Source organism: Cydia pomonella, chromosome 1, assembly GCF_033807575.1.
Source record: "Cydia pomonella isolate Wapato2018A chromosome 1, ilCydPomo1, whole genome shotgun sequence".
Lineage (NCBI taxonomy): Eukaryota > Metazoa > Arthropoda > Insecta > Lepidoptera > Tortricidae > Cydia > Cydia pomonella.
In genome coordinates, this window is record NC_084703.1 from 30,167,424 (window position 1) to 30,192,282 (window position 24,859).

Sequence of the window (24,859 nt, forward strand, 5' to 3'; positions counted from 1 at the left end):
CGTTATGCGGTACGTGCTAGCCGTGTCGCACAAGCTGGCCAAGTCAGCCAAACTCGTGCACGTTATGGGTCCGAAGGTATATAATCATCTACCCAATGAAATAGTTAACACACACAGCAACACAATCTTCAAAACAAAACTGAAGAGTTGGCTAATCGAGCAGGCTTTCTATGACCATAAAGAATTCTACAGCCGTGATCTTACAAAATCAAATATGTAAATAATATAACGTACTCTGCATGTATTAGTACAGTTATCAGCCATAATCTTATGTGTTAATTTAATGTTTTATATTTTCCTATAGATATAGGCAATTACTGTGACCTGTAATTTTTATTACTAATAAATTGATTATGATTATGATATCTCCTTGGATTTCACGGGCCTATAAATCCCGGTCTTTTGATAGGCTTGCGTGGGGATATAGATCCAACACGTAGAGGCCTCTTGGAGAGCTTTAATGTCATGTAGAACGCCTGCTGGAACCCGTTCACGGGCGCAACAATAGACACCCATGAACCGGTCGCAACAGGCATTGGGACTATTGTAGTAAAGTGAACAGTATAACGGTCTATGGATTGAAGTTTGGGAGGACAATGAGACTGGGTTATTGCAAAAACGTCCGGACACCTGCCATAACAATAAAAATAAATAAAAATAAAATATGTCAGTCTCAATTCCCCACTTGCGTGCTATGGACAGTTCGAAAATTAGTAAATATAGGTCTTTACAAATTACGACGGTAAATAAACCGACAAACATGGGATGGACTGCACTAAGAAGGTTCGACCGTGTGTTCTTAGGAAACTTACCTACCAAGTATGCAAACATTAAAAGTACATACTAATAACACTACATTATCCCATACATTTCATGAGAAAATAAGTAAGGTCTGGCGGCTCTGGGATATTACTCTATTATTTTGTATTGTTTTTACCACTTATAGGTTAATTGTATGCATAAACTAACGTATAATGCTTGCTGACAACTAATCAGTAATCACCATGATTTTATGTAAGATTTATAAGAATGATGTTGTTTTTTTTAAGTTTCCTTTACATTATAGCTTTTTCATGATTTTTATAATCATCCATACATTACACATAGTGTCTCTACTCTCTGGGCATTGACCGAGATCCCGAGTAGAGTTCCTTCTCTGGAATGACCTACATTCGTTTTCCCTCCATAAAACATTATATGGTGGGTATTTTTAAAAACAAGTTGTCACAAAAATTAAGTCATCGGTATATGCTCATCGTCTACAATTTACTACATAATAGATATCTGTTTTTGTCTACGAGTAAATCATATTTCCGTTTTTGAGAAAAATGTTGCCTCGTTTGATGGTACTGTATACGACAGACAATACAAAACATTTTTTTTTACTGATCATCACAAACATTTTTCCATAACTTAAAATTAACGATACGGTGAATAGCCCAAAGGAATGTATACATACGTCGTCTCGCCTGTCACGGTCTCGACGGTCGCGATCATCGCGCTCGCGGTCCCGGTCCCGTTCGCGATCGCGGTCGCGCGCTCGCTCCAGCACGTGCGGCGGGTGCTGTCGGTACGGCGACACGTACGGCGCGGCCATGAGGTGCGGCAGCGGGGCGCCCACGCCCGGCGGGCCTATGCCGGGCGGCGGGCCCATGGCCGGCGGACCCATCGGACCCGGTGTCAGCTCCTTAATGTCACTTGGCGCCCACCCGCTCTGTTCCGGGTGGCCTGAAATGACACACAACTTTATATTTTGATAACAATTATCCCCCTAAATGTATCGTATGAGCCCAAATTCTGTACGATTGCGTTTTATCAGACTACACTATCCACTTTTCGACTGTACCTAATAGCAGAGAACAAAAAAATATTTACATTGGGTGATTTTAATGTCAATATTCTCGACAAAACAAACAACATTGAGCTTTTACTCAACCAGTTTCGATCTTATATGTTACATCCAACAGCAACAGAACCTACTAAAACAGAACATTTCCAAACATGCATAATAGACAATATTTTTACGAATGCATAGCAGATTAAGGTACAAGTATTAGACCTCAGTATATCTGATTAAGTGATCATACTTATCAAAATATTTCCACCTCATCTCACTTAGGTTTCAAAGAACAATATTGATATGTGTACGTTTCACGTTTCATCTGGTCAGTTCAAATAACTCAGAAAATCATATATAATGTCTTAAAAGGGGCCAGACGCCATGTCAAAGAATTCCTTCTAAAAATACCATGTATGTTCGTTTTTCATTGATTATTGGCATAGATTTATAATTAGCATAGATGCCTAGTCTGTACATCCCTTGTGAAGCCATTTCGAGTACGACATTATGTCGCACTCGTGTCATCGTATCCGAACGGCCCTCGCAGTACTCAAGGTCGAGTTGGTTTGTGTACACCTCCCGGTTATAAATTCAAAAATACAAGAAAGATGAATGTTTGTGCGGTGAAAGGGTGTGACAACACATAAGTGAATAAAAACAAACCGCGTGATATAACATTTCACGCGTAAGTATCGTGTTTAATGTGATATTTTTACGTAATTGTAAATACAAAAATCCAAATTTTCGTCGGCTGCCATTACTTATAAATGTTGCCAGGTGATATGAATCTTTTTTCCTTCAAATGAGGCATGACGATTACATTGATAAAATTAATATGCTTAGTTTAAGTTCCTTGTATGACTATAGAAAATTATATACTTTTTAGTTTTTCATTCTTTTATTACTAATTATGTTTTGTCTTTTATAAAATTACAGTTTCAATTCATATTTTTATTTTATGTAATATACGTTTCAGATTTCCGACTTATCCGCTTCTATCTGCGAGATGGACGGAAAGTTTCAGCTACAGTTTCAGGGCTATTGATATGTTGCTAACAGAATTTTAACGTCACTCTTTGTAAATAGGCTCAGAATATTATAGCTTCGAGTAGACCAATGCCTCGTAAGAAAAGTATATGGGATGTTAGAGATTTATGTACTTATTTGGAGACTAACGAACCTTTACAAACCAATTTATTTGAGGTGTCTAAGAGATGTGCGAATTTGTTATTGCTTTGTTCAGGGCGCGCTGAATACTGTGTTTGTTTACATAATAAAACGTCGCCAACTGTCTACCTACAGTGGCTATTTTGCCACCTGTCTATCTACAGTGGCCCTACCGTCCATCGTCATATTAGACTGTAGGTCAAGATAATCAAATTGAGAGTCCAATGGTCTGAGCATTGGCGCGCAGCCTGCCAGCTGGATTCGAAAAAACCCGTTATAAAAGCCGGTATTGCGCCTGACGTCGTTGGAACTGTGGTGTTGCCAGTATGAAACGAATGTCGCCATCTCAATTTGAAGGCTTAGAACAAGGTAATTATACTTCCTATCCAAATCCAAGACAACAAATATAATTTACTATACACGTTATCGTGCCGTCCAAGTCACACATTTTAGAGATATAATATTTAAAAAACAAGTTCGCGCTGTCCCTCTCACTCGCTACGCTGCGTTCCTGCTCCAACATCGCTCCTCCAGTACCCGTCATTACATGTTTTTGTGTTAGTCCGAATCACACGTATTTTCGCCAAAATAGTTTTCCTCTAAATATCTGTACTAGCGAACGAAAAAAACATAGAAGACTAACGTCAAACTAAATATCAGCGTAAAAGTGGCCCCACTATTAAAACACGCAATAATAATAACGGACCAATTGCAACTCGTCAAAGTTCTTGTTTTCTTCGACGAAACTTCATTTGACCATGATTAGCCAATTTAAACCACTCGAACTACGATTGGTCTATTATAAAATGAGGCGCTGTGATTGGCTGTAGCGCAGCTCTAGGTAGACGGTTTCATGCAATATATGTAGACTAGTTTTAAATGCAATATTTTTGTATGATAATTTATTATTTTATTTTAAAGGCTTATTATTTGTTCGTTTATTGCACGTGTTTAAAGGCAATTAAGTCTTCGAACCAATTAATACATTGTGTCGTTCATCTTATAGGGCACCTGCGACGTTTAGTTAGGTGGCACAGAAATATGTCAGATGTAAATGAATGTAATTTGGAATTTTGGATTTTACTCTGATCAAGATGAAAACCCCGTTTCTCGCCGAGATTTGTAGTGCATTTCTCAAACTTGCAATGAAATAATTAAAAAAAATAGGATGATGATGATGATTGTTATTATTACTTTCGGGTTATTTCAAGGGGATCGAAAATTTGATTATTTTTACGCTACGACGCACGGTTTAGGAGATACAGCCCTATTTAGGGTTTAGGAGATTTCTGCATGACTGGAAAAAAAACTTTATGGGGCTGTATCTCCTAAACCGTACGTTGTAGCGCAAAAATAATGAAATTTTTATTCCCCTTTGAATTTCCGAAACAATATTTAACAAACACAAAAAAGAAAAAAAAAACACGAAAAAGAAAAAAAAACTGAATGGCAGAATTTTGCTTATAGGTTTTTTTTGGTTGAATGCCATAATTTGACGTTTAAAAACAAAAGAAGGTTGCCTTACAGGCCTAGGTGTGTAAGGCTGTATGAAATTCCTTTACATATCATCTTCACTCATCGCACCTGATTTCCGGACCTAATTTGAAGTAAGCCATGTCAACATTTCATTAAAAGTTTGAGAAAAATAGCATTATTGTTTTTACTATTTTCCTCGTATGCTTTCCATAATTTTTCACCGTTCAAACCTTCCTTGGACCTAGAAATATTCCAATACCAAAATTAGCCAAATCGGTCCAGCCGTCCGCGAACTTAACGAAAAGTTATAAATAGCAGCCAGATACCGGGGCTTAGTAAAAAAGTACACATAAAAAACCTCCACCTACAACGGCGACTCGTATTTACAATCACAATTTTATAGTATTTTATGCAACAGTTGTATAAGAAGGGTCAAAAAAGGCGAGTGGCGTGAGTTACAATGTGAGCCGGAGCCGAAGGCGTAGGCGAACATTGTAAAGGAATACGCCACGAGCATTTTTTGACCTACTTATACAACGTTGTATACAATATTTTTCCTACGAGTCAACAAAAATAAATCTTAATTTAGGTAAACAAATTACAGCAAAAGTACATAGTCAAGACGCGCGAGCATACCTTGTTACGCGCCCAGCCCGCCCCGGGCCGCGGCCGGCCGGTCAGCGACACCTCGTAACTCATGAGGCCCTGGTACTTGCTACTTGCACAATTAAATTTTTGGACAGTTTTTTCTCAATTTTGGCCACCGTAGCCTACGGAGACTAACAAGCAACGCTAAGCGGTCTTCGTAGTCTATGGGTGTTGGAAAATAATTTTTCCTACTCCTCTACTGTTATCTGCCATTTATGCATTCATTAACACGAATATAAGAACATACATAAAAGGTTTCAAGAAAAGTCTATATTGTCTATTCCTCATAAAAGCTCTTGTGCTTTTAATCGCTATAACGTTACTGCGATTAATGGCTACCAACCTAACAAAACCAAAACAAATACAGTTTTAAACTAAGTGCATTGCTGCCAACTTACAAAATATTCATTTGGTTGCATAGTAAAAATCATTACTTCATAAGTCAGAAACACGCATGTGACACCCGTAATATAGCAACACCCATAGACTACGAAGACCGCTTTGCGTTGCTTGTTAGTCTCCGTAGGTACGGTGGCAAAAATTGAGAAAAAACTGTCCAAAAAATTAATTTAGCAAGTAGCAAGTACCAGGGCCTCATGAGTTACGAGGAGGTGTCGCCGACCGGCCGGCCGCGGCCCGGGGCGGGCCGGGCGCGTAACAAGGTATGCTCGCGCGTCTTGGCTATATACTTTTGCTGTAATTTGTTTACCTAAATTAAGATTTATATTTGTTGACTCGTAGGAAAAATATTGTATGCAACGTTGTATAAGTAGGTCAAAAAATTCTCGTGGCGTATTCCTTTACAATGTTCGCCTACGCCTTCGCCTACGCCTTCGGCTCCGGCTCACATTGTAAGTCACGCCACTCGCCTTTTTTGACCCTTCTTATACAACTGTTTCATAAAATACTATAAAATTGTGATTGTAAATACGAGTCGCCGTTGTAGGTGGAGGTTTTTTATGTGTACTTTTTTACTAAGCCCCGGTATCTGGCTGCTATTTATAACTTTTCGTTAAGTTCGCGGACGGCTGGACCGATTTGGCTAATTTTGGTATTGGAATATTTCTAGGTCTAGGTAACAACCTCAACAAATTAAAAATGAAAGCTTCTTAATATCAATGGTTGTTTAAAATGCATAACATCATCCCCATATAAAGCCTGTTGTGATCAAGAGAAATCAAATTAATATGATCCTAGCTCAACTATACGTGAGAAGTAATCCCATATTTTTCCACTGTTTGTTGGAACGACTAGCACATCATTAAATTTAACCGCACAATAAGGCATAATTCTTTCGTTAAAGATATAATTTGAATACTTTTTACTATGACTGTCACAACGGGCCGCCATTTGCAAACTAAATAGCTCCGCGGCACAAAATTGACGCCCCGCCCGCTTCGGCACAATGTGTGTGGGGTCATTTTTCTGAGCTAGTTCGACATCTATGTTTATTATCAATCGCTGATCTGTACCTATGTGTGTTTCGATTAATGTTTATTGTGCGCTGAATAAGAAGTATAGAATCAAAACATTATTTGAACCGCCGTACCCTCGAACGAAAAATTGATGTTTATTCAGCACGGCAAGTCTAGTCTCGTTTGCCATACAAAGTACACACAAAATTACATAATATGTACCCTGCAAGGGCGCAGCGGTCTTATAACTAAATAACAATCAAGTACAAAGATTTAGAGACAATTATTTGAGATCACAGGCAGTACTTAAGAGCTAAGTTACCTACTCATAGCATAGGTATTAATTTAACGTTCCATTGCTTTATTGAATAATTTTGAATTTTCTATTTCTTTTATTGACTGCGGAAGTTTAGTAAAGATTTTTATGCACATCATGTGTGGTCCGGAGTGAAATATTTTTAAGGTAGAAGTGGGCAAGGAAAGGAAGTTATTTTGGCGGAGATTTAATGGTTTTGCATGACGGTCTTTTGCTTGTAGGAAGAAAGAGCTGTGTAATTTGACAAAAGTGCAAACTTCAAAAATATATAAGGAGGTAAGTGTTAATATTTTCAGGTTTTTAAAATGTGGCCGACAACTTTCCCTTGGTTTTATGTTCGCTAAAATTCGGATGCATTTTTTTTTGTAGAATAAATAAGTTATTGGCATTCGTACTATTACCCCAGAGGAGTATGCCATAGCGGAGTATGGAATGGGCGTAGGCATAATAGGCGGAAGTGGCAGTTTTTAAGTCTGTTGTTTTTTTTTTTAATTCTAATAAGGCATATGAAAATCTGGATAGTTTATTGCTTACTTTCTGTATGTGGTCTTTCCAATTAATGTTTGTGTCGATGGTTAATCCTAACAAGGGAAATGTATCGGTTTGTTCCAGTTTAATGTTGTTGTATGAGAAATCTATATTTAACGGTTGTCTTTGGTGTGGTCTGAATTGCATTAATTTTAATTTACTGAAATTCAATTGTGGGTTATGTTCGGTTAGCCAAGAATCTATTTCAGTCAGGATATGGGTGAGGCTAGAATTAAGATTATTATTATTTATGCACGGAAATACTACTGAGATATCATCTGCAAATAAAATACTAGGTGTATTGATGGAGTAGGGCAAATCGTTGATGTATATAAGGAACAGTAAGCAACCTAATACACTACCTTGTGGAATGGACTGAGTAACATTTACTCTATTTGAATGTATGCGTGAAATTATTCCTGTGTGGTTGTTATGGTGCTCTATTTCTACAAATTGCACTCGATTTTTGAGGTAAGAGTCAAACCATTTATGTACAAACCCTCTTACCCCAATACCGTACAATTTCTTCAACAGAACATCATATGATACCCTATCGTAGGCCTTACTCATATCACTAACATGGTAGTTAAACTTTCTATTTGAAATTGTAGGTATATTCATTTAGCGTAATAAACTTATTACCTAAGAAATCAAGTAAGTAATTTTTACGTTCATACGAAATCACTTATTATTACAACTACCTTCTTTTTTGAATAAATGAATTACGGAAAAAATAAGTATGGGGCTACAAATAGATTACAATTTGAACTTTAAATAATTGTAATACGTATAGTAGTATTTACTAATATAATATTATTTAGATTTCATTTTATGATTGCATAAAATGCAATGCTCGCTCACTATTTTTTTTTACGAGATGCTTTCGCGTACACATTTAAATATACAAACCATCTCTGAATAAAGTTAATATATACTAGGTAATCGTTTCACGAAAGCGGCTTTTACCATGTCCGATCTACCCTACCATATAATCAAATAGATAACAATGTTAATCCTTGCCGATTGGTAATAAGTGCCTATGAATGATAACAAAACGCGTCTTTATGCAAATGTACATACACAGTACCAACAAATTTAATGAGCGTCTTATGAGGATACCTATAGGTATAAATGTACAGGAGTAATTTCTTTCAATACACAATCTATAAGACATTGGAAGACTATTTAGTCTGACTTGTTTAATGCCATTAACCGACGTATACAAACGGGACGTGCTATGCGTGCGTGAATCTATCGTATGGATCATGACGGATTAGGTAGTAGGCTTTAATCGGACATCGCGGTATCGTCGAGTCTTGGGTCCAATCGATGTGGTCGCCTCCCAAATTTGATCATCAGTTAGTTACCCGCTTTGTTATTATAAGACAGCTTTGATTAACATAATACAATATAATTTTAAAATGAAATATATAATGGAAAGATATACTTGATTTGTGTAATATTGTGGACTCCGTCTAATAATAATACTCCTTTCCGTGAGTACTTAGAAGCTTAGGTTTACTGTGCAACAAGATATTCATCAAACAGAAAATCGGTATTAACCGTGTTGATTAAGGTTTCAAAATTAAAGCCAATACTGAAGGGAAATTTTATAATGCACATTAATTAATAGGTCAAAATTAAAACACATATCAAATAAATATTTTCTTATAAATGAGATGTTGACATTGTACTATATTCACAGCGTCGAGGCTATATTTGCCCCATTTTAATAGTGAAGAGGCTATCATTACTCCAAATCATTGTGTCGAGGGCTCCGCTTTCACAGCGTCGAAGCTATATTTGCCCCACTTTAATAGTGAAGAGGCTGTCATTACTCCACAATATTGTGTCGAGGGCTCCGCTTTCACGGCGTCAAAGCTATATTTGCCCCACTTTAATAGTGAAGAGGCTATCATTACTCCACAATATTGTGTCGAGGGCTCCGCTTTCACAGCGTCGAAGTATATTTGCCCCACTTTAATAGTGAAGAGGCTATCATTACTCCACAATCATTGCGTCGAGGGCTCCGCTTTCACAGCGTCGAAGCTTTATTTGCCCCACTTTAATAGTGAAGAGGCTATCATTACTCCACAATATTGTGTCGAGGGCTCCGCTTTCACAGCGTCGAGGTATATTTGCCCCACTTTAATAGTGATGAGGCTATCATTACTCTACAATCGTTGTGTTGAGGGCTCCGCTTTCACAGCGTCGAAGCTATATTTGCCCCACTTTAAAAGTGAAGAGGCTATCACTAATCCACAATCATTGTGTCGAGGGCTCCGCTTTCACAGCGTCGAAGCTATTATTGCCCCACTTTAATAGTGATGAGGCTATCATTACTCCACAATCATTGTGTCGAGGGCTCCGCTTTCACAGCGTCGAAGCTATATTTGCCCCACTTTAATAGTGAAGAGGCTATCATTATCTCACAGTCATTGTGTCGAGGGCTCCGCTTTCACAGCGTGGAAGCTATATTTGCCCCACTTTAATAGTGAAAAGGCTATCATTACTCCACAATATTGTGTCGAGGGCTCCGCTTTCACAGCGTCGAGGCTATATGTAACCCACTTAAATAGTGAGGAGGCTATCATTACTCCACAATAATTGTGTCGAGGGCTCTGCTGTCGCAGTGTTCAGGCTAAATTTGCCCCACGTCATAGTGAGGATGCTATCATTACTTCACAATAATTGTGTCAAGGGGTCCGCTGTCGCAGTGACGAAGATATATGCTGCACTTGCCAATGTAATGATTGAAGACTTTAATAGTGTTGGAAGTAGCTTTACGTATGTAAATAGGTTGAGCTAAAGTTTACAGGACTTGTAAAAATAATGAAATATAAAGGAGATTCTTGTGAGGTAATTTAATTGATGTTAATGCGGCCTAAAATACCTTAAACAAAATGTACGCAATGTCATTGGCCTTACAGGCAAAGAAATGCTGTATGTAAACAACATATAGGAAAAAATATATCTATAAACCCTTTAACCCAAATTTATGATTCGTACTCATATCACGCTGTTATACAGTGTGTCGCTGATCTTGGGGCTTTAAATGTAAGGCTAGATTCTACTCACCAAACTAAGCCACTTTTGTTTTACAATTTCTTAAAAAAATGCTATTTGTTAATTTAATTATTTTCATACAAAGTAAATGTGATTTTCAATGTACGTAATCCGATGTTAACTTGACATCGTAACTAATACATGTTTATCTTTAAGAGACGTCAAATGTCAAATGAATGTCATGTCAAGTTCATTAGAATCTAACAATTAAATGATTATCTAATTTACTCTTATTATTGTTTTGAAGGCAATTTTTAGGAAAAGAAAAGTAAAAGCAATATTTTTGGGAGTGACTTAATTTATTGTTAGAAGTAAGTACAATAAAAATCTAACACTAAAACGAACAGCTCCTATTTATCAGGTAAACGCTGAGACTCACTCTTGGTTTCTTCTTGAAATTTCAACATGCCTGCCCTCTCGTCGCATGCAAGTTGCATATCGTCTTAAGATTGTTCTGTGAACAGATCGTAAACTAGCCAAACGAATCTTACGAAAACTGGCAATGATCTTTTCTTGTACTTGAGAGAGGATGGTCAGTAAAATAATTTAAAACTGTCGTGGAATCGTAATGGCAAAGGGTTGTTGCCCACTGCTTCCAGCGTATTTCCGGTAATCGGTAGGCCATCTCTTATTCGTTGAACAGCATTCACTATTACACGAGAGTTATGTGGATGCCTACGATTGGGAAACTGTTCTCGATAAAATCTGAGAGCTCCGGCTCCATTTCCTCGTGTTTCCCCGTACAACAACACCATATCAGTTAATTTTGCCGCAGTAAACGGTTGATTCGGCACTTTGTATTTATTGAATAAAATAATTTGACAGAAATACGTCAACGGTATTTTTTATTGCCAATGTCAACTTTCTGTTTTTAACAGGTTTTTAAGCAAGTTGTAAGGCTACAAGAAGGCCAAACACAACGATAGTCCTCTTTATTCCATGTTAGAAAGAAAAGTTTGTAAGCGGAATTGAAAATTATCAATGAAAGGCCCCCGTACCAAGGTATTAAGGTAATCTCACCCTCGTACAACGAAATGACGATATTATCGCAAAATCCAATACACTGACTTAACCATTAAACTTTGAGGACTAATAAAGTATCTAATTTTCATTTATTTTTAAATGCCCCAAAACAAAATTAGATCGATTTGACGAGTAGAATCTAGCCTTACATTTAAAGCCCCAAGATCGGCGACACACTGTATATTCCTAATAACTTCAAACGTCAGCTTTGATATGCTGTCAAGAATATACCATCTCAACGAGCCTAATGTAATAAATGCAGTACAATTTACTTACGGATTCTCAGCTCTAAACTTCAGAGGATCATCGCCGCAACAAACAAGAGCTGAACCGCCGTTGATGCACTATCCCGCGACGCGAAATAAGTGCTGGAAATTGTGCAACCATGCAACCAGAGTTATGCTGCCACGTGTTGCATGAGTCGCTTGCGCTAACTAGCTAGATTAATAATCGCAATAAAGGGTTGAAATCCTTTAACAATAACATTATTATTGTCTGAAATGTAAATGCTCGGGTTGTGATATTGTCTTGCTGTAAAAGAAAGCTTAAATAGTTATCATTTTTCGTCGCAATGCACTCTGTACAGTTTTATTGTAGGTAACGTTATAAAATGTTACTCCTTAACATGAAGTACAAGTTACAAGTCATGCCAGATATTTTGTTCATAAATATATCATAACTCAACACATAATCTACCTAAGTTCCTTGCCACTTGTTAGCGTAGTAGCCATCATCGTTCAGATACGCATAAGCAGATGAGATTAGCTATTTAGTTATAAATAATATCATATTACTATTTCTTGATCTGTGGTAATAACTGGGTAATAACTAAAATTAGTCCGTCTATAATTTCAAAGTGATAAGTTTCAAATAATACCTACAGGATACTCTACTAGTTATTGTCCAGACTTAGTTTTAAAGTACTAGTAGTAGATATTTATGGTAGTTTTACAATGAAGAAAATTCTCCTTTACCTACCTCACTCAAAGGCTATTTACCGAGGAAAGTATTGATTGCTGTATTCAAAATTAACTTTAAAGTGTCGTTACATAAAATTAGATTATATTTTAGGGTCAGTAACGCGCATGTAATACCTCTGCAGTTGCAGGCATTCATAGGCTACGGTGATTGCTTACCATCAGGCGGGCCGTATGCTTGCTTGCCATCGTCGTAATTACATCCAGAGAATGGTTGGTAAATTCTAAATTATACAAAATGGTTTGTTTATATCGTTACAGACAGAAAATGCCCATCTAAAACTTATTGAGAGCCAACTAAAGCTTGAAAACACATTGACACTTAATGGCGTCCTAGCTTATAAATTACATAAAAACAGTTGTACCTTGTGAATATTAAGATATATATAACTTTATCAATGTACTACAGCGATATCAAAGAAAGTTTTATACTTTTTTTTAATATTAATTAACGAAATAAAATACTAAGAACAATTTCACTCCTTAATGCATGACGCTTATCATTATAATATTTTATTATGCTATACATACATTTTACATTTATACTATGTAGATACATAAATAATTATTTAAATTGGATATAAATTAATAACTTCTAGGTGGTACGTTGTTCTCTTTAGTCAAAATCAATAATATCAGTATGTTCGTAACATACTGATTTGATATCGATATTTTATTTTATTTTCGCATTCAGGATTTGAATTTAAATACAAAGCTCTGAACATCTGCTAGTAAATTATATTTGTTGTCTTGGATTTGGATAGGAAGTGTAATTAATAATCAAACGAACTTACCTGTGAAGTTTGATTACAATTATACGAGTATCCAAATCCAAGACAACAAATATAATTTACTAACAGTAGTACACCGGTAAAATTTGTCTAATTTGGAAAACATATTTTAGCCAGCCATTCAGTCAGTCTAATTTTGAAGCTTTGGACGGATGTTGGATTTCTTACTGTGCCTGGCAACAGATTGTATACGGACGGTCCCAGGTGGTATACGGATCTGTCTGTGTTAGCAAGAATAGTGCTGTAATCCAGTGTATTCCCACCTGTCCCCGCCCCAAGTAACATGGGCGGGCATAGAGGGCTCATCTAGTAGATAAATAAGGCGGCGTACAACAGCAAAAGTACTAACCCCAGGGTTCATCATAGGGCTGATGCGCGTGCGGCGGCGCGAAATAGTGGTCGGGCGGAGGCGCGAAGTAGTCCGGCAGTGGCGCGTCGCGATGCGCGCGCCCGTACTCGCGCCGCTCCGCCGTCATCACCTGCCGACAACACTACCTCACTCAACACGCCGCGCCGGGGACGTTAGAGCCCGGGCAGACAGAGCGCACTATGGAGTTCCACGTTCAGTAAGACTTCTGCGTTTTTAGAATTCCATACCAAAAAGGTACAAAAGGAACCCTTATAGTGCGACTCTGTCCGTCCGTCCGTCTGTCTGTCTGTCCCGTCGTTAAAAATCTAGAGAATCACTTTAGCTATCAATTTGAAATTTGGAATAGTTATGAACAACGCTAACCCAGATCCATTGAAAGTACTATATTTTTTTTTATTAAGAGGGAGCTATTCTAGCTTTGAGATCCAAGCGAAATAACGGTACTTTTTCTATGAAATTCCATTTCGGGAGAAAACGTTTACCACTAACTAAATCTTAATAAATTACTTTGATTTTGATGTCCATCTCTTCAGCATAATATATTCTAGGTTTCACTTTAATTTTCTTTTTTTGAGAATGGAAAATATTTAGAAGAGTGTTTTCTCTTTTTGTATGGGCGATCACGTGGAAAATGCCCAATTTGAAGAGGGGGCAAAATTTCTGAGTATATGACTAGGTTAAGTAAGGTATCATTTGAAAGAGCTCAAATTGTACATTTCAAAACATTTATTTCTGTAGTATATGTAAGTAGGTTATATACGGAATCTCTATTATTACTGGCCACCTATGTTGTATGTAGAACTAAATAATAAATGATAATCAGTCAGCTGTCAACCGGCCTTTGATTCACTGCAATTTCTTTGTTTTTCATAGTAAAAAAAAAATATTTATGAAGAATAATGTGAAAAAAAGATAACATTAGAGACACCTTTTTTTTAAATAAAAGAACAATTTTTGAAATCGTTTCACATGATAGAAAATTATCCTCGAAAAACCAACATATCTGCTTTACATCGCGCAAATTAGTTAGAAAATTTGCCGATAGATGGCGCTGTACACTATGCTGGTACTACTGATGCAAAGAGAATTTGTGTCGAAAAATGGCAGTAAATTTACTTTGACAATCCACCTCTATTTCAAATTCTCTTTGTTCTGATCCAAAGTCTTTCGCCTTTATTATTATTTCCTTTATTTATTCATTATTATTATTTGTATGTCTTTCCATATCTCGGGACCATGGGGTCCCGGACCTTTGGGAGGCATACATGGGGCCAATAGCGCAGAGGCCCTTTTAGACAAATTTGATGTTACGAGGGCTGCTATTTATATATCCGGAAACCGGGATTACAATCTTCTTAAATAGTATATTTGACCTCCATGGTAAAATTTGAATTTTTTTAAGTACTGGCCGGTATATTTTTTTCTTTCTTATTAACGCTAGTGTTTTGTTTTTGACGGGTTTTAAATGTCATCTCGCTGCAAGAATGGAACTCACTCGTGAAAATATTCGTGCTATGATTTATTATGATTTTCGGCGTGGTTAAACGCAACAACAGTTTATAGATCAACTAACTTCAACTTTTGGTGATGAAGCTCATCTAAAACTACTGTGTATCACTGGTTTAGTGAGTTCAATCGTGGACGTAGTATGCTTACGGACGAAGTTAAGGCAGGTCGCCCGAAATCGGTCGTTGTACCACAAAATATTGAGGCTTTGCGAAAACTTATAATGGACGACCGACATGTTACGTACCGCGAGATAGAGGCGACTCTGGGTATTTCTATGACTAGCATTAATAGCATATTACATGATCATTTAGCTGTAAAAAAATTTTGTTCGTGTTGGATACTGCACAACTTAACTAAGGAGCAAAAAGATGCTCGCGTCGAATGGTGCAATAAAATGTTAAAAAAATATAACCGTGGTGACTCAAAGACCGTTTATAACATCTATACAGGTGACGAATCCTGGATCTATGCATACGATCCCGAAACGAAGCAACAATCAACGGTATGGGTGTTTCAAAATGAGCCGAACCCTACGAAAGTTACTCGTGCACAAAGTACATTGAAACAAATTTATTTTTGCCTTATGTGCAGGAGCTGATTCCTGTTGAAAGACCCATGGCTGGTTTTGAAATAGGGTGTGGCTTAAGTGCTTCACTATTGGTTCGAGAACGGTTTCCTGGTAAACTTTGGCCCCAGTTTTCACACCTTTTTCACAGAAATGAACCTGTGTTAGCCCTGAGTATGACACACCCAGCAAAATCATCACATAAGAGGGATGATGGCCTCGTTGCACTCTCGGAACAGCCGCAATCGTCTCTTGACTGTTTTTTTGCATACACTCTGTCATTCTGGCGGTTACAACATTCTTCAATGGTAAAATTATTTTCATCTGTAAATAGTATTTTTCGGTGGCCATTTTGTGCATACCGCTTCAATAGCACGCGACTTCTCTCTAGCCTCATAGTTTTTAATCGTCCATTAAGCAAATGACCTTTTTGTCTGTGATAAGGATGTAGTCCAAGGTCTTCATTGATAACTTTTTTTAGGGAGCTTCGCTTCACAGACATCTGTATTGCCAACAACTTTTGCTTCCGGACGGGGTTTCTTGCAATTCTCGCCTTCACTGCCTTTATTAGAGCTGGGGTCCTAACGGTGCGTGGTCTTCCAGACCTCTTGCGGTCATTGAAGCTCTGAGTACTGTTGTATCTGTTAATTGTGCGATAAAAAATTGTTTGTTGATTTTTAGGTTTTCAAGCGACTTCAAAATCATGTTCGTCGGGTGCCCACATTTGTGCAACGCAATTACTGCGATACGATTTTCTTTTAGGCCCCAATTCATTATAGATACGACGAGATAAGCGTTATGTGTGGTATGTAATTATAGCTCACAAATCCACCACATTATGTCATTTTTTATTTTTTCGGTAGCATTTGTTTTAACGGAAATAAAGAGATCGCAAATCGAGCAACAGAACTTAGTAAGCAACTAGGTAGAGTAGTCTACAATAACAGACACGTATTTTTTTTTAGCTGCCCCAACTCAACCTATTGGGAGAAATTGTCCTCCAAAGTACTAAAAAATTACTAAATCTTCTAACGTCTATAGAAAGTGATGCTCAAGCAACTTGCTAGTTAATGGCTGGTTTGAGTATATGTTTAAGAGCAGGAAAAAATAATGGTGGGTATGGTGGGCGTTTTATTTTAATTTTTTACCTAAGATTCCTTATAAAGATCCTCTTGGATCCTCAGATATCGATTTTCACCTTGATCAGAGGAAAAATGCAGAAATCCATGAAATCGGGTGTTTTTTTTTTTTTTTTTAATATTTTACCTAATATTCGTTATAAAGGTCTTCTCGGATTCTCAGATATCGATTTTCATCTTGATCGGCTGACAAAATTCAGAAATTCAATCCTGCGGCTTATTTATTATTTTGATTAAGTCGTATGATATGAAGGTCGGTATATCGGCGAACAAAACCAAAAGCGGCATAGCGGCGGATGCCGCTTTTGGTTTTGGTCGCCGATATACCGACCTTCATATCATACGACATGTTACTAACTGACGATGACAGCGTATATATAGATATGTATGCTTGAACTGCAAACCGCTAAAGAATCTATTTCCTCGATTGTACCGATTATGTTATGTGACTATTATTATTATTATTCTATATATATATATATATATATATATATATATATTTCTGGGTGAGTATTATACCTGTATAGTATTTTCCCGCAATTGGTAGTTGCCGCCCATCGGCAACTGGATACTCTCGTCGTTTCTCGGTGGGCCTGTAACGTCCGATATTCACAGTAAATAACCTGTCGTTTCACGAAAGCTGGGACGAATGGAATGAACGAACCTTTCATTGTATGAGTGACACATGTATCGGTATACTACGGTATATACGGTCACTCAATCGTTCCATTCGTGCCAGCTCTTGTGAATGTACTGACTTATGATTATGACCTGTATATTTAGCAGCAGAAACAGCTAACTGACAATTAGGTAGCGACTCTTACTATAGGACCAACCCCGACTGGCTGTTTCATACATTTCGGCTGATCAGAGGATTTTTATGGGAGAGCCAAACATTATTTCACGATTTCGGATTGTCTGTGAAGTTGTCAATATGTCAAATTTGTTAAATATTGTTTCATTAAGTACAAAGATAATGAATTAAAGAGGATACAAGGGTAATAATGTAAAGGATGTAATGGTTTTATTTTCAATTTTCTACTTGTAACTCTTGTATGTTTATTATTTATTTAATTAAAACAATGAGCAAAAGTTATTTCAGCATGAAAAAATAAGTTTTTTATTTTTTATTAAATAAGTGCATACGGTAGAAAAGTTTATAAGTTATGTCAAAATATCCTTAATAATTGGTACTTATATCATCTGCAAGGATATTACGTTATACCTTTACTTTAAAAAAAAATCCGTTTTACTCGTACGCTTCATACATTTGATTAGAACAAAAATTCACTACGCGTAGGTTATTGATTCGATCAAACTCAAATTAATTTTTTGTACTCAAAATAATAAAAATAATAAAATCACTTTAATTCAGACAAAAGTCCATAATAATAGAATAAGGTAAAAATAAGAACTAAAATACAATAAAATTAAAACTAACGAATAATCAAAGTAACGAGTATAACCGTATTACAATAAAAAAATATATATTTATATCGATTTTTTTTAAAAGTGCACCCCGTAGGAAAATTCTAATTATGTGGAAAAATCAAGAATAATTGGTTTTAAAATCATCTGTCAGGATATTACGGTTAACTTTTTATTTTCGGAGAAAACTCGATTTTTCTGATACGCGCCATACAAAGATTTATAAAAAAAAAATATAATTAATTATTTTTCCAACCAAATTAGCTAAGATTAATTTTGGGACATATGAAAACCCAACAAAAGCTATTCCAATAAAAAAAGTTCAAATTTAAGACTTCGGTTTCTATTTCTATGAAGGCCAATTTTCAGCCCACCGTGCGGCAGTGCCCCCGCCAAGACGAGCAAAACGAAGAAGCGCAAGGGCACTACCTACCTTTCCTCGAACCGCTTTGTTGTTTTTTTTTTTACCCTCAAAACTTGGGTTTGGATTATACGGGATAAACAAAATTCTCGGAATATAATGTCAATAGTGGAGTTATTAAGCAAAAAAAAATTGCATAGCTCTTTTACTATGGATTTTATAGTTGTCTAAAAAAACCGATTCGTCACTGACTCACTCACACTCACTCACTGATGATCATCAAAACCCTTAGGGTACTTCCTGAAGTCCTAGGAAGCTGAAATTTGGTATGTAGTATTAGTACACAAGCAACAACAAAATTCAAAAACTTTAATTTTTTATCCTCTAACAGGGTGAAATAGGGAGTGGAATTTTGTATGGGAAATCTATAACCGCTGAACAGATTTAATTGAAATTTGGTATGCAAATAGTTTTTATTGTGGGGAAGGATATAGATTAGTTTTCAACCCTAAAAATCACCCAGTAAGGGTGAAACGGGAGAGGAAAAGGGCGTTATGGGAGAAAAGGGGTTGATGTTTGTATGGGGAATCAGTAGATTGTATAAAAGATGTCCCCAGATACGTATTTTTATAGTAAATCACCTCCAACCCTTTGAATTAGGGGATAGAAAATTGTCATTAACAATTTACAAAAACAAGTGAAATCCCATCAAAAACATTTTCATGTAAAAAGTTGCCAAAACGAAACCATAAGTTATCAGATCTGGAGTGTTCTAGGTCCAACACTATTTATCCTTTATATAAATGATATCTTCTCTGTCACGCCTGCTTAATGTGACCTCATATGCTATGCGGATAACATAGTAGCTATTTTCTACGGAAAATCCTAGATCGATACTCTGCAAAAAGCTGAAGTGGGTATGTCTGATGTGATGTGAAACGCTGCTTAGACAACAACCTTCTCTCTCTGAGCCTAAACAGAACCAAATATATTTGTTTCCATAAAACCAAAGCTTCTGAGCCAAGGCAAGTCACTGCACTTTACAACAAGTGTGCTGCTAGTTTGTCATCAAATAACCCCTGTAATTCGGTCAGTCGAACGGACTGTATTCGGTATTTGGGTGTTGACGTTGATTAGCACTTCTCATTTAAGCAACACATAGGCTCATTTTCGCAACAAGTAAGAAAAATTATTAATGTTATGCGCCTACTTCGTAATTTCGCTGATAACAGAATCCTGTGTCAAGTCTACGTTGCCTTATGTCAGTCTATAGTGGGCTATTGTATATCAGTGTGGGTTCAGCTGGTACCACCACGATGCTTGGGTTAGAAAAGGCACAAAGAGCTGTTCTCGAGGTTATATACAAGAAGCCCTACCAATATCCTACAGACCAACTTTTCATCGATACTTTATTACTTTCGGTTCGTCAATTATTTGTCAGCAGGGTCGCCATGATGATGCATAAGCTCACTCTTAACTCTACCACATACGCAGCTTTACAACGCAAACGGGCTTATCGGGTCCCACAAACTGCCAAAAACATCTTATTCGCGACGCTTCCCACAGTTTCTACATCCATACATTTACATCCGCTCTCTCTGACACACACGCACGCGCGCACGCACGCACGCACGCACGCACGCACGCACGTACCGGCTAAACCTGCGAGCTATCATATTGGCCCTGACGGCCAAGGCCCTCCGCTCCCTCTCAATATCAGCGTCATCACGGAAATCGTCGGTTACCAAGTGCCCAAGGTATTTAAACGAGGAAACCCTTTTTAGTTGCATGCCATTCAAATGAATCAAAGCTACAGGGTGTACAGAATCATCAGTACTTAAACCCATAACCCTTCTTTCTGGTTAAGTAGCAGTCGAGTAAAATGTTAATATTAAAGTAGATCACGTACAAATGTATAGTGAAAAGTTGAATTCATATTCCCCCGAGTTTCCTATTAAGAGAATGTGCCTGGAAGTGATGGATGGAAGTGGTGGATGTAACAAGATGTATTTTTTCCGCAAAGATATCAATTTAATGTTGCCTTACACCATATTTTCATAAAGAACGTAGATTTTGAGTAAAACGCGAATTTCTCCTGGATGGTACACATTTTCCAAGATGGGTGCGATTCCTCGAGGTCAGCGATTGATAATAAACATAGATGACGAAATAGCTCTGCAAAATGACCCCACACACATTGTGCCGAAGCGGGCGGGGCGTCAACTTTGTGCCGCGGAGCTATTTAGTTCGCAAATGGCGGCCCGTTGTCACAGTCATAGTAAGAAGTATTCAAATTATATCTTTAACAAAAGAAATATGCCTTATTGTGCGGATAAATGATGTGCTAGTCGTTCCAACAAACACTGGAAAATATATGGGATTACTTTTCACGTATAGTTTAGCTAGGATCATATTATTTTGATTTATCTTGATCACAACAGGCTTTATATGGGGATGATGTTATGCATTTTAAATAACCATTGATATTAAGAAACTCATTTTGAATTTATTCAGGTTGTTGTTTTAATAATTTAAATTTGTGATAGTAAATTCGGTGTTTCATTCAAGATAGAGGGCGCTTTTGCCAAATATGAGTTCAGAATCATAATGAAAAATTCTAAAAATCAATCCGCGTCATTTTTTTTTAATTTCGATCTCAAATTCATAATAAAAGGCCTCTCGGATCCTCAGATATCGGTTTTCATAAGAAATGAGATATTTACCATGTTTGTTTATATTATTGATTTCCCGATATTTTGACACAACTAGAAGTTTCACACAATGCCTAGAGATAGAAAATTATTTATTTATTTTATTTATTGTCAATTTCATTCAACGGATCACATCATATCCAATTTATGTGTTTATGTATTGCATTGTTTTCTACCTAGTTGGTTATTAAATTCTGTTACTGCAATAATCTTTATCTAAATAAAATATACCAACGAAAGTTTAATAAAGTATATATTAAAATGAAGAACACAAAATCAGGAATTACATATGACAATATCATTCAAAATGGCCTCCTCTGGCCTTGACACAGGCCCTCAAACGACGAGGCCAGTCATCAATAGCGGCACGCACGATTGTCATGTCTAATTCCGTCACTGTCTTAACTATGGCCCGCTTGAGGGAGTTAAGATTTGTGTGGGGTTTAGCACAGGCTTTCTCCTCAATAACCTGCTATATGGCATAATCCAGGGGGTTAAGGTCCGGGCTGGAGGACGGCCAGTCTTCGTGGGCAATAAAGTCAATTTTGTTCCTTCGAAACCAGGCTTGAGTTGTTTTTGCCTTATGTGCAGGAGCTGAGTCCTGTTCAAAGATCCATGGCTGGTTTTGAAATAGGGTGTGGCTTAAGGGCTTCACTATTGGTTCGAGAACGGTTTTCAGTTTCCGGTTTTCACACCTTTTTCACAGAAATGAATCTGTGTTAGCCCTGAGTATGACACACCCAAAATTATGTTTGGCGGGTGCCCAAATTTGTGCAACGCAATAGGGTTGCTTCCATTTACAAATCTTAGGGCATAATTGTATCCCAATAAATTCTTTTGGATTATAAGAACATGTTAAACTACTTTTAGGGGACCTGTAATGACCATATTTTTGTACTTTTGGCACACGTCACGTGACCAAACTCGAAACGTCATTGAAGATTCTGATGACGTCACAACTCTCGGATTGACACTGTTGACAGTTAGGCGATTAACAACAAATGACAAATATCAGTTGACAGTTCGTATCTTCTACGTGTGTATGTAGTTATGTGTCAAACCATAAACTGTGACGTCACACAATTTTCAAAGAGCGTTTTGGGCGCGAAAGCATCTGTCAAAATATATTTTGTTAATTTAACATATTTAAAGCCGTTTTTAGTATAAAAGCTGAATTTTAAGGCAACTTTTAGTTAATATAGAAAGTAATACAAGCGTTTCAAAAAATTGGAATACGATTCTCTTTTAGGCCCCAATTCATTATAGATACGACGAGATAAGCATTATGTGTGGTATATAATTATAGCTCACAAATCCACTACAATATGTCATTTTTTATTTTTTCGGTAGCATTTGTTTTAACGGAAATAAAGAGGTTGCAAATCGAGTAACAGAACTTCAGAACAGATATCATTTGATATTTACCAGTCGCTTTTCGGTGAAGGAAAACATCGTGAGGAAACTGGACTAATCCCAACAAGGCTTAGTTTTACCCTCTGGGTTGGAAGGTCAGATGGCAGTGGCTTTCGTAAAAACTAGTGCCTACGCCAAATCTTGGGATTAGTTGTCAAAGCGGACCCCAGGCTCCATTGAGCCGTGGCAATATTCTGGGACAACGCTAGGAAGAAAGAAAGAAATCGAGTAACAGAACTTAGTAACCAACTAGGTATAATAGTTATGATGTAAATGTCCATATCATGTTGGAGTCATATATTAGCCAACTAATTATTCAAGATCATTCAATACACTTAGCTCCCTTAGGTTCGCCTAAGTACAATCTCGGGCAAAATTGAGTTTTATAAAAGTGAACTAGTTTCTAGGTCATACTTTCTATGAATTGGTCATTTTTGTAGACCCCAATTACAGTTACACTTTTCCTGGTTTTTCGCGGACCAGAATATCGATGATTTTTGTAACTTGATTTAGACGTTGCTATCATTTTCAATCCAAAAACCCATAAAATCACAATTCAGAACATGCGGCAGCGTTGTTTTCTATCATCAAGTACCTCAAGCACCAGGGCGGCTACCGGGAAAATCGAAATTCGTCAATTTCGGGCATTTTTCTCTGTCACTCTAATTACGTCTTAGTGAGAGTAAAAGACAAAGATCCCCGCAATTTGCGAATTTCGGTATTCGCGGTAGGCCCCCAGGTCCTGTCAAGTTTCAGCAGTGTTACCAGGTGAGCGGAAGAGAATTATCGTACTTGAGTGTCAATATTATTGTACCGTTGAAAAAAATATCGTACGCCAATCAAAAAGGCAGCCCCTAAAAATGTCTAGCAAAATAAGCTTAAATTTCCAATTAATAATAAAAAAAAGACAATTTTCGTCTAAATTGCGCAAAAAATCTGTTTATGTTTGTGTATTTTTGGGATAGACTCAAACGGTATACAGGCAATTGAGACATTTTAAACTTTAAACTTACCGCCGCCTGAGCCGAACACCCAAAAGATACTAATTTTAGCCTATTTCTGAGAGAAAGTGTCATATTTTGCTTCAAATTACTAGACTTTTAAGGTGGCATCATACAAGGGCTGAAATTATAGTACTTTAGTGTACGATAATGCTCTATGGAAAATTACGTCATACCGGGGCCCAAATTATCGTACATGTACTACAATTATCGTACGCCTGGTCACACTGAGTGTCAGTGTCGACAGAGTCAGCTAAAAACGCGTCAAACATCGCAACGTCGCGCCGATGGCCGTCCGAGGCATAGAGTGGCAACGCCGCAATGTATTTGTACACGACATTTGTCACACACACATGAGTAAAATTTATAAAAATATAACGTTGATTATTGCATGATTTCTGTATGAAACAAAGTTTTTCTATTAATTTAGCGCAAATGAATATTCGAAAGTAGATAGATGCGCAACTATTTATGTAATAATATTGTGTAATTAATTAATAAATAGCGATTGTTTTTTGTATGAAAATCGAACCACCTTAATTTACATGTGACATATTTCTGTGCCACTTAACTAAACGTCGCAGGATAATAATATATAAGATGAACGACACAATGTATTAATTGGTTCGAAGGCTTAATTGCCTTTAAACACGTGCGATAAACGAACAAATAATAAGCCTTTTCTCAAACTTGTAATATGTTGAAATGACTTACTTTAAATTAGGTCCGGAAATACTACATATCAGAAGGTCTAGTGTAACATGAAAGCAAAATATTCGTTAACTATTCGATGACGTTAGGTGAGAAAACTACGCGGAAACTAAAAACCTATACTTTTTAGTTAACATGCGAGTGTGACATGCAACCTCAAACTCGTCCTTTACGAAAGATAGCTCATTTTGACAGTAATTTACCTTTTTCGTATGTTGGTAGAACTGGGTGTTATAGGTGGCCAAATTACGAAGTACAGCCCATGTGGGATCTTCGAGCGTATTAAGATCACCACTTAATTGGTTCGCGTTATATTTCCGTTGAATAAATGCAGTGGTCGGCAACTTTTAAGCAGCCAATGCACTTTGTTTATAATTTGCAACTTTATCACTATATCTGATAAT

General features: G+C 37.0%; 1 protein-coding gene across 1 annotated transcript in view; it reads right to left on the minus strand.

The window, feature by feature from the left end:
* LOC133528292 (pre-mRNA 3'-end-processing factor FIP1) overlaps nucleotides 1-24,859 on the minus strand; it is an 87,011-nt gene that overhangs the window by 37,393 nt on the left and 24,759 nt on the right. The window contains exons 6-8 of the mRNA XM_061865625.1: nucleotides 17,350-17,423; nucleotides 13,597-13,726; nucleotides 1,460-1,728 (exon numbers count right to left, since the gene is read on the minus strand). Of these exons, the coding sequence (XP_061721609.1) occupies nucleotides 1,460-1,728; nucleotides 13,597-13,726; nucleotides 17,350-17,423 (473 nt within the window). The remainder of the gene's footprint in view (nucleotides 1-1,459; nucleotides 1,729-13,596; nucleotides 13,727-17,349; nucleotides 17,424-24,859) is intronic.